Genomic DNA, 11,190 nt, shown 5'->3' on the forward strand with positions numbered 1-11,190 from the left:
TAGCTAGCTAACAGACCAAGAAGCAACACTACAGGCATAAGCGCACACAATTGCAAATAAACATCTATCATGTGATGCTTCCCCTGAACCAGACTTACGAGACCAGATAGCACATAATAGTGTATAATTATTTTGGAGCTCAGAAGATATGCGGCGTCTTACCTGTTGCAGTGTCCTGTGTCGCCTAGGTCGGTTACCGTTGACAATACCAAAGGTCGCTAGCAAAGGAGAAGACGAATGTCAAGCTAATTAGCTGTAGCTAGCTAACAGACCGACAAGCAATACTTGAAAAAATTAACATTAAGCTAAATTAGTGCTAGGTTAAGCTAATACACGTACTGTTGCAAAAATATAATAATGAGTTGATTTACCTTTCTGAAGTCAAAGGACGAGGAAAGTGTTGAATCTTCTTTCATGAAAATAATGCAAAGCTGGCCATCAGCACTTCATTTCTTAATATTGAGGATGTAAAAATTAAAAACGCTGGGTCGTCCTCTGGCTTCATGAAATATATCCTAGAAATATGATTTCTGTGTTCCGAATAACTCAAAGATGAGAAATATGAAAATTCCCGCTCAAAATTACTGTATTATGATATACAGCAATATGGTTTTACTGTAAAACAACAGCCGCCTAGGAATTTTAACCATGATGCTTTGCAAATCTACAGCAACATGCTGTATACAGGTTTTACAGTTAGGATTTGTTCATTATACAGTAATAATGCTGTGAAAACTACAGACATTTGTTACAGTGTACAGATGACCTTGTACAGCACCTCGGTCAACTGGTTGTTTAAAGGTGCTCTATAACATGAACTTGATGAGTAACTAGAAACCTTTATAACCTCACTCCCTGTTCTTGTGCTTTTTTTCTTAAGTTCCTGGCAAACATCACATGCCGCCTTGGTTTTGTTGTGTTTTCTATTGAGATCTATTGAGCATGTGCGCTGCCTCACTTCCCCAGCCAAGCCACTTAAAGAGTTGATTTTCTCTGTTTCAGATCAAATTTGGTCCCACTCAGAGTAAAATTTACTCTATGGGCAGTGTTAATTCTGTCTACGGTGGGGCAAAAAAAATGATTTTGGTACACTTCAACTGTGAGAGATGAGGAAATCATATTGTATGATTTTTAAAGAATGTATTTGTATATGGTGCAGAAAATATGTAAAGCAAAACTGCTAATGTGATGGTAGTACGTGATACAGAACCAATTTTTAAAATAGTGTTTAACTGAGCTGATTCCAATATATGAAAAATTTCGTGAATATCTGAGCAATCTCTGAAGCATGCCAATGTGCGTTATCCATGTAATTATTTAGCTTAAAATGTATTTGTGGCATGTCAGTTGTAATGTCTGTCAGTTGTTAAGTTAGACATGTCTAGTTTAATATGTCTTCATTAAATTTCAAAAGGGGTGATTTTAATGTATAGATTTGGCAACCTTGCTGGTTTCGAAGGAAGCACGGCGCTGACGTCATAGCAAGATGGCGGAACGCACAGTGACGTCCGAAAGGGTATGTACTGTACGTGCGTACGTGTGAAGCAAAAAAAAAATGTCATTGCCGACGTAAAAAAAAACTTTTCTAGTTGTGTCATATGTTTTCATCCTATGCGGTCCATTCTTGCTCTACCTGTACAAATACACATCCACTGTACCAAGTTTTTGTATTGAAACGCGTTTAACTGGGACTCTTTAACTGCGAGTTCCGTAGAAAGCATGAATTCCTCTTACCAGTCAGCTGTAAATGTGAATAAACACAATGGCCAAACTATAACCCAAAATGTCTTCCTGTCTCATCTGTTAACCAACAGTCAACCAGAATTGAACCTGACCCAGAATTCTCACTGACACAGAAATAATATGTGTGTGTGTGTGTGTATATGTATATGTATGTGTGTGTGTGTGAGAGAGAGATATATATACACACAAATACACACAATGTGTATAATAACAATGTTATGGCTCTGCGAAGTGTCTGAACGTGATTACGTTATGGATGTAGAGTGTATTATTTGTGCGTTTTATTTGACGGGACTGCGAGAATGTGAATATGTTTCTTGACAGATTGTTTCCCCGTTTTGCTTTCAGGTGCAAATCAATTGTTTCAACACTGAAGAAGCCTGACAAGCATATAAAACAGCCAAATCTTGTTCTGACAAAGACTAACGGCAAGATGTTTCTGTCCAGAGTTGCGCACGCTTGTCCCCGTTTGGGACAAGGGGCTCTCTTTGCAGTGCAGCACTGGTTTCGCGGCCAGACTAGATTATTAGATGGTTCCCCGTTTAACATCCCCAGTGCTGCTCTTTTCTCCCGACTGCAGCATTCACAGGGACCTTCCTTTCGCCTGGAAACATCAATGGCGGACACCATGATGGACATAGGCACCCGTCGTATCTTTGGGGAAGAGCACGATCTGTTTCGAGAAAACGTCCGCCGCTTCTTCAAGGAGGAGGTGGTGCCATACCACGCCCAGTGGGAGAAAGACGGGCAGGTTAGCAGGGAGGTTTGGGAGAAAGCTGGAACTAACGGCCTGCTGGGCATTAATACGCCTGCAGAATATGGAGGTGTCGGGGGGGATCTGCTGTCTTCGGTGGTTACGTGGGAGGAGCAGATGTACGCTAACTGTACAGGGCCCGGATTTAGCCTCCACTCGGACATTGTAATGCCGTACATCACACATTATGGCAGCGAAGCTCAGATAAAGCGCTACATCCCCGACATGGTTGCGGGGAAGTGCATCGGGGCCATCGCCATGACCGAGCCCGGGGCAGGCAGCGACCTCCAGGGCATTAAGACAAATGCCAAGAAAGATGGCAGCGATTGGGTGCTCAATGGCAGCAAAGTTTTCATCACCAATGGGTTTATGAGTGACCTGGTGATAGTGGTCGCCAAGACCGACTTGGAAGCGCGCTCCGCAGCGCATGGCATCAGCCTCTTCCTGGTGGAGAACGGCACAAAGGGATTCCAGAAGGGCCGGAAGCTTGAGAAGATCGGCCTGAAGGCGCAGGACACCGCAGAGTTGTTTTTCGAGGATGTGCGTCTGCCGGCCGACGCCCTGCTCGGCAAGATCAACAAGGGCTTCTACTACCTCATGAACGAGCTGCCCCAGGAGCGCCTGCTGATCGCTGATATGGCTGTCGCCAGCTGCGAGTTCATGTTTGAAGAATCAAGGAGATACGTAATGCAGAGGAGGGCTTTCGGCAAAACCGTGGCTGACCTGCAGACGGTGCAGCATCGACTGGCAGAGCTGAAGACCCAAATCTGTGTGACCCGGGCCTTTGTGGACAGCTGCCTGCAACTTCACTCCATCAAACAGCTGGATAGTGCAACTGCATCCATGGCCAAGTACTGGGCGTCGGAGCTGCAGAATAAAGTGGCCACAGAATGTCTACAGTTACATGGTGGATGGGGCTACATGTGGGAGTTTCCCATTGCAAAGTAAGTGGTTTTGTTCAACCCTTTTTTCCCACACAAATGTGTGGTTATCACTATTGTTACTATTGCAGAATGCAATATAGATGCATTGTTTATGCAAATGAATTACAATTTGTTAATTTTCTGCTGATTCTTCTGTTCCAGGGCATTTGTCGACTCGCGTGTCCAGCCCATCTATGGAGGGACAAATGAAATAATGAAGGAGTTGATTGCTCGCACCATCCTGAGAAAGTGAAGATCTGCAAACGTTCCAGGCAAAGATAGATAATGAGTGCCATTGTCACAGACACAGAGTCTGAGTCAAATATCAAATCCTACAGTTCATTGATTAGAAATAGTCCTAAATAGCCATATCTGGGTTAAATATTTTATGTAATGAATCGTAGACAGTCTCAGATGTTTAATCAAAGTGAGATTTCATATTGGTCCATCAGCCTCTGTAAAATGTAATAACACCTTCAAGTGCCATAACAAAGCCTTATTGCCACTATTCAGGTTTTTATTACAACATTATTAGCAGAGGTGTCAAAAGTATTCACATAGATACTAAGGTTTAATCAGACTTTTGCAAAAGTAGAAGTATCAATTCAAGCTTTTAATTAAATAAAAGTATAAAAGTACTGGATTTAAAACTACTTAAAGTATAAAAGTAAAAGTAATGTAAGGGGGTAAAATGCCATTAAAGACGAAAGGTTTTTTTTCCCTTTTTTTTTTTGAAGGGTTATATCATGAGTATAATGATTTATTATAATGTAAAATCTGTTTTAGTCACGCATGTCCATTTTAGTACAATGCAAATATATTAAAGAACCTTATATGTGTACTACTCATCATTAACATGTATTTCATGGAGTGGAAGATACAATACTTAAAGGCATCTAGTCATTATCAGTCAATATTATAAGTCAAACTTCAGAGGCATGTTAGCAACAACCTTTATTGGGATTTAATCAAAGCTTAGCTGCAGGAATCGGTCATTTGTATGTAACAAAATTATTGTACACAGGTCAGGTTTGAATTGTTTACAGATATTATAAATGCCCAAATGAACAATTAATGATTAATCTAAAACTCCTGATATGGTATGCTCACTTTTATAGCTAAATGGCACACAAACAAATTTGATGAAAAAAAAAAAAAGGATCTACATCAGTCAAGCACAGGTTATGTAACAGCAATAAGCTTGGTTCAGCCTCAAAAGCATCTGGTTCTCAAAGTTCTTTGAGCCAATGCATGCCCTTCTTGGCCTGAAGATCAGCACTGCAACACTAAACAGTCTTTCACAGGCTGCTGAGGCCGGGAGTGCTGTATTAAGCTTAAGTGATAGCTGGCACACAGCTGGGAAGGACTTCAGCACCTCTACTGTGTCTCCTGGGCACCCCAGGTACGCGTCTAACTGCTGGGTAGTTTCAAGCGGGCCGGCCTTCTTCAAGGAGGAAAAAAATGTCCTCTTCCTCAGATGACTGGGAGCCCTCACTGATGTGCTTCTCGACATCAGTGGCACCTTGGCTGTTTGGAATTCAAACTAGCAACCTGCCGATTAAGGTTTGCTTCTTTACCCTGAATTTTTCCTTTTCCTTATACTAAGAATAAGTGAAGTGAGACATTTACCAAGTTTGAGGACATTTTCGTCCCTTGTCCAGCAGGTCTTAAAGTTGGGAACTAGAATAGCTGTGGCTATCAGCTCTGGATCTACAAGCATCTCTCCGAAGCGTTTTTCAAGGCCTGAAACAAGTGCAGCAATGAAAGGCTCACAGAACTTGGAGGTGACGTGAAGTTGCTGGAGCTTGGTCCTGACTAGAGTTATGGTGGGCACCAACCATCCTATCTGTACACTGGTTTCTCCTTGAGGAACATCAAGTGCCTTTGCAACTGGGCTCGTTTTCACATATTCGGCAAGAAATGAAATTTCCACTGGAGTAAACCTGAAAAACAACATGGAACATTAAGACTACTTAATGTAGAACCTTCAACTGATGCAATGAATCACATCCATAGTAAATATGTTTGCTGCAAATCCTGTCATAGTGCATACTTCTACAGCATTTGAGGTATAAAACTGACAATTTATTGATAATGACATCACTAACTGAAAGGCAGAAAACAAACTGTTACTTCGGTATATCTAGTTCACTGCAGACATCTGCAAGGGCTGCTTCACCTTTTTCTCTTGTTATTCGCACTATTCTTTCTACGGCTGAGGAACGAATTCCACCTTGTAACAACAGGCCTTACGAGTTGGAGTTTGCAGTGGTCTTCTATTACTTCAGATGCACTAGTTGGTCTTCAACTTCCACAGGCTAAAGCATTTGGCGAATGTGGAACTTGACAAGCGCTTGTATGGTGGGGTTGACCTCTGCTTTTGAAGCATCGACTGTGGACACTAAATTGAGGAGGTGGCAGGCAAAGCAATGCTGGTGTTCCAAGTAGTCAACTTTGTCCAAAAGGGCTCCAGTATCAACAAATTCAACACCCTCAACGCTTTCCTCTTTATCATCATAGTCATCATTTTGGCCACCATCATTCTCTTCTCCATCACCCTCTCCCACAGGTTCAGGATTGTTGATCTCGTCAATCTGTCCATGAACTCTGAAGGCTTTCAGGAAGTTCGATCCACGGTCAGTTGTAGTGCGAATGATCTTCTCTCTGATATTGAGTTCTGTGTGAATGTCATTTAAGGTGCACGCCGGGGCAGAAAGGGTATGTGTCCCTTTTAGTCGCCGGCATGCCAGGGCAGCACAAGATCTCTGCTGGTCTGGGGGTTAAACCGGTGCGCAGTGCCACCAGTGAAACTGCGACGGTGCCGTCCAGCAGTCTGTTGTAGTTGCTATGAACTCGGTCTCACTAAGGGCAGCTTTCACTTTTATACTCATTTCAACAGAGGCCTTTGTCATGACGTTAGTATTTTGCTTGAAGATGTTGCACAAGAACAACGAAGCCCTGTTGCTGAACAATGTTTGGTGGGTGCAAGCCTTGGACAATGAATTTGAGGACTGCTGTATCCACACTTGCCTGGGACAAACTTCGAGATCCCCACAGCTTGATTTGTTTCATGGGTGCGGTTAATTCAGTGGATGACTTCCTTTTGAGGGCTGCTGAAGTAAGGTGTGTTTTCCTCTGTAGACGAGTGGGGTGTTTCTTCTGTGGAGAAAATTAATGCACAGATTGAGATTCATATTATTTCTCTCAAACCACAAGCTCATACTACCTAGGACTTGTGCTGTGTTAAATGTCAAGCTTGAAGTTCCAGAATGAACGTCCGACTACAAATTAGGGAGCAGTTTTACTCGTCTCTGCAATTATATTGCCTAGCCTTAGAGCGTGTTTAAACCAACCAGCTGTAGAGCTCAAACCTTTTTTGACTATAGCATTGCAGAATTAGCTTATATATCACACAAACAACTGTAAAATTAGCCAAGAAAAAAAAGTGAAAAATAATATAAGCTCAGATAACATTTGGCTAAGAATTTCAACGGTATGTCATAGCCTACTGCTAGCAAGCAAACCATGGCATGTCTTTGCATGTACACAATCACAGCAAACATTGCTACATCACTACATTACTACAATATTGTGTCAGTGAGCGACTGATAATAAGAAACTTTCACCTTTTCAGCTGTGCTGCTGTGTATCACATGTGACATATCACTTCACTTTACTTTAGCTCGTGGTACTTCGGTGCGCACAGCTTGCAGTGCATTCGGAAGGAGTTGTTTTTGTGTCCAAAAAAAAAATAAAAATTTTTAATTGTTGAAGGTACGGCCAGGGATGTGAAAGAGTTGGCTGGGCTGAGACATTTCGGGAGATGGGAGTTGGGAGTCCCGCCACGTAATTTGCGTCATGTGCAGGTGCGTTAGAAAGACCAATAGGGTGTTGGAATGGTGTATGTTTATACTTCTCATCCAACCACCATGAAATTCTCTCAATTCTGATGGCATGATTTAACTAGGCATTAAAAAAAAAAAGAGTAAGGTGTAGAAAGTACAGATAAGGATCACCGGTGCCCCCCTGCCCTCCATCCAGGACCTGTACCTCTCAAGATCCAGGAAAAGGGCAGGGAAAATCATCTCAGACCCCTCACACCCTGGACACAGGCTCTTTGACCTGCTGCCCTCTGGCCAGCCGACACAGGAACAGTTTCTTCCCCCTCGCCATCTCCCTCCTAAACAGCTGATACTGTAAATCTCCTCCATCATTGCACACTGCACTTTATGTTCACTTGTATATAAGATTTAGTTTGTTTTTTGCCTATTTATTCATAAAAGTAGATATAGTTATTTATTTATAAATCACAAACAATCCACAACTTGGACAATAACACCACACCCTTGCACATTGTTGTTGACGTTGTTGATTGTTGTTGCTGTTGTTGTTTTTTTCCTACATTGTACTTGAGAGACACCATCTACCGGAATCAATTTCCTTGTATGTGCTTGCACTTACTTGGCCAATAAATACGATTCTGATTCTGATTCTGATTCTGAAAATGTAAGGAGTAGAAGTAAAAAGTCATCTGAAAAATAATTACTCCAGTAAAGTATAGATAACCAAAATTTCTACTTAAGTGAGGTAACAAAGTATTTATACTTCATTACTTGACACCTCTGATTATTACATATACACGTATTTTTTTTTATTTTCTCATTCCAATGGCAAGTAGTCCAATGTGCTAATAGTCAGGTGACCAGCTCAAATCTTGATGGGATTTTCCAAAAATAATTATCCAAGTTAACAAATGTTAAAGTGAACCAATGACATTTACATTTAGAGCATTTATCAGACGCCCTTATCCAGAGCGACTTACAATCAGTTGTGACAGGGACACTCAGGGTTAAGTGTCTTGCTCAGGGACACAATGGTAGTAAGTCTTCTGGTTCATAGGCGAGTGTGTACAGTGACATTAAAGAATACAGTGACATTAAAGAAGTACAGTACTTTTAGAATACATCTGCTGTAAAAGAAAAAACTAGTGTTGATATTAATAGTGGTGATAATGATCGGCTGTCATGATCCGGTCCGGAAGGGGTTACTTTTAAATCTTTGCTGTCATAAACCACTACTTTTAACAAGTATTTTGACCGACACTTATCCTTGGTTACAGCAATACAACTATTGTGATACAACATTTCTTCACAGAAGATTAGAACCGGCTCTGTTAAACTGTCCAGATATTCTTTAAGGTTCTTTAAGAATGTGTTGAAGAATGTGATGTTAAGATAAATATTTAAGTATTTAATAATGAGAGAAAATATTTTTAAAAATTGAAATGTTTTATAATACTGCAAAAGTACTTACCAGGATGAGTCATAATTTCCTGGAAAGCATGAAACTTGGGCTGGGACAGAATACAGTTTATCATTATCAAACAAATGGTTTGGTTCAAAAGATGCATATACATCAAAACGCATTGCCCTTGAGATAGGTCGTTGAACCACCCAAGGTACCCCAAGATGAACCCAAGATGTAACATAACATGTTACCATTAACACAACCAAAAAAGCTGATTACAGCAGAAAAAAAACAACGTTTGGGACAAGGGGCTCTCTTTGCAGTGCAGCACTGGTTTCGCGGCCAGACTAGATTATTAAATGGTTCCCCGTTTAGCATCCCCAGTGCTGCTCTTTTCTCCCGACTGCAGCATTCACAGGGACCTTCCTTTCGCCTGGAAACATCAATGGCGGACACCATGATGGACATAGGCACCCGTCGTATCTTTGGGGAAGAGCACGATCTGTTTCGAGAAAACGTCCGCCGCTTCTTCAAGGAGGAGGTGGTGCCATACCACGCCCAGTGGGAGAAAGACGGGCAGGTTAGCAGGGAGGTTTGGGAGAAAGCTGGAACTAACGGCCTGCTGGGAATTAATACGCCTTCATAATATGGAGGTGTCGGGGGGGATCTGCTGTCTTCGGTGGTTATGTTGGAGGAGCAGATGTACGCTAACTGTACAGGGCCCGGATTTAGCCTCCACTCGGACATTGTAATGCCGTACATCACACATTATGGCAGCGAAGCTCAGATAAAGCGCTACATCCCCGACATGGTTGCGGGGAAGTGCATCGGGGCCATCGCCATGACCGAGCCCGGGGCAGGCAGCGACCTCCAGGGCATTAAGACAAATGCCAAGAAAGATGGCAGCGATTGGGTGCTCAATGGCAGCAAAGTTTTCATCACCAATGGGTTTATGAGTGACCTGGTGATAGTGGTCGCCAAGACCGACTTGGAAGCGCGCTCCGCAGCGCATGGCATCAGCCTCTTCCTGGTGGAGAACGGCACAAAGGGATTCCAGAAGGGCCGGAAGCTTGAGAAGATCGGCCTGAAGGCGCAGGACACCGCAGAGTTGTTTTTCGAGGACGTGCGTCTGCCGGCCGACGCCCTGCTCGGTGAGGTCAACAAGGGCTTCTACTACCTCATGAACGAGCTGCCCCAGGAGCGCCTGCTGATCGCTGATATGGCTGTCGCCAGCTGCGAGTTCATGTTTGAAGAATCAAGGAGATACGTAATGCAGAGGAGGGCTTTCGGCAAAACCGTGGCTGACCTGCAGACGGTGCAGCATCGACTGGCAGAGCTGAAGACCCAAATCTGTGTGACCCGGGCCTTTGTGGACAGCTGCCTGCAGCTTCACTCCATCAAACAGCTGGATAGTGCAACTGCATCCATGGCCAAGTACTGGGCGTCGGAGCTGCAGAATAAAGTGGCCACAGAATGTCTACAGTTACATGGTGGATGGGGCTACATGTGGGAGTTTCCCATTGCAAAGTAAGTGGTTTTGTTCAACTCTTTTTTCCCACACAAATGTGTGGTTATCACTATTGTTACTATTGCAGAATGCAATATAGATGCATTGTTTATGCAAATGAATTACAATTTGTTAATTTTATGCTGATTCTTCTGTTCCAGGGCATTTGTCGACTCGCGTGTCCAGCCCATCTATGGAGGGACAAATGAAATAATGAAGGAGTTGATTGCTCGCACCATCGTGAAAAAGTGAAGCTCGCCAAACGTTCCAGGCAAAGATAGATATTGAGTGCCATTGTCACAGACACAGATTAGGCAGAATTTCTGGGAATAGTCTGGGGAAAAATCTAGATAAATGGATGGTATTGCTCCAGTGTACCTGTTTGAGTCAAATATAAAATCCTACAGTTTATCAATTAGAAAATAGCCATATCTGGGTTAAATAGTTTATGTAATGAAATTGCAGACAGTCTCAGATGTTTAATCAAAGTGAGATTTCATATTGGTCCATCAGCCTCTGTAAAATGTAATAACACCCTCAAGTGCCATATCAAAGCCTTATTGCCACTATTCATGTTTTTATTACAACATTATTACATATACTCGTGATTTTTTTTTATTTCTCATTCCAATGGCAAGTAGTCCAATGTGCTAATAGTCAGGTGACCCGCTCAAATCTTGATGGGATTTACAAAAAATTGTGCCTATTAATTATCCAAGTTAACAAGTGTTAAAGTGAACTGGAGATATTTACATTTACAGCATTTATCAGACGCCCTTATCCAGAGCGACTTACAATAAGTAGTTACAGGGACAGTCCCCCCCTGGAGCAACTTGGGGATAAGTGTCTTGCTCAGGGACACAGAGGTAGTAAGTGGGATTTGAACCTGGGTCTTCTTGTTCATAGGCGAGTGTGTTACCCACTAGGCTACTACCATCCTGGTTCATGACAGTATGACCGTCCATAACTATGATAACACGGTTTTATTTAATAGCACAATATACTGTGAACATTTT

At 42.4% G+C, this 11,190-nt stretch overlaps 2 protein-coding genes across 2 annotated transcripts; both read left to right on the forward strand.

Moving 5' to 3' along the window:
- Window positions 1-1,475: 1,475 nt before the first annotated feature.
- Window positions 1,476-4,578, forward strand: LOC114803376 (long-chain specific acyl-CoA dehydrogenase, mitochondrial-like). Its single transcript, XM_029002902.1, has 3 exons — window positions 1,476-1,516; window positions 2,092-3,441; window positions 3,583-4,578. The coding sequence occupies exons 2-3, from the start codon at window positions 2,177-2,179 to the stop codon at window positions 3,671-3,673; spliced, it is 1,356 nt and encodes a 451-aa protein (XP_028858735.1). The 5' UTR covers window positions 1,476-1,516; window positions 2,092-2,176; the 3' UTR covers window positions 3,674-4,578.
- Window positions 4,579-5,849: 1,271 nt separating this feature from the next.
- Window positions 5,850-10,426, forward strand: LOC114763705 (long-chain specific acyl-CoA dehydrogenase, mitochondrial-like). Its single transcript, XM_028953462.1, is given in 3 exon segments — window positions 5,850-6,056; window positions 8,939-10,194; window positions 10,336-10,426. Coding segments are annotated over 3 exon segments (1,554 nt in total).
- Window positions 10,427-11,190: the final 764 nt, after the last annotated feature.

The sequence above is a fragment of the Denticeps clupeoides genome, chromosome 14 (genome assembly GCF_900700375.1).
Source record: "Denticeps clupeoides chromosome 14, fDenClu1.1, whole genome shotgun sequence".
Classification (NCBI taxonomy): Eukaryota; Metazoa; Chordata; class Actinopteri; order Clupeiformes; family Denticipitidae; genus Denticeps; species Denticeps clupeoides.

Coding starts and splice junctions, on each gene's coding strand:
- LOC114803376 (XM_029002902.1), top strand. CDS start 2,177: ATGTTTCTGTCCAGAGTTGCGCACGCTTGTCCCCGTTTGGGACAAGGG. Junction 3,442..3,582: donor TGGGAGTTTCCCATTGCAAA/GTAAGTGGTTTT, acceptor CTTCTGTTCCAG/GGCATTTGTCGACTCGCGTG.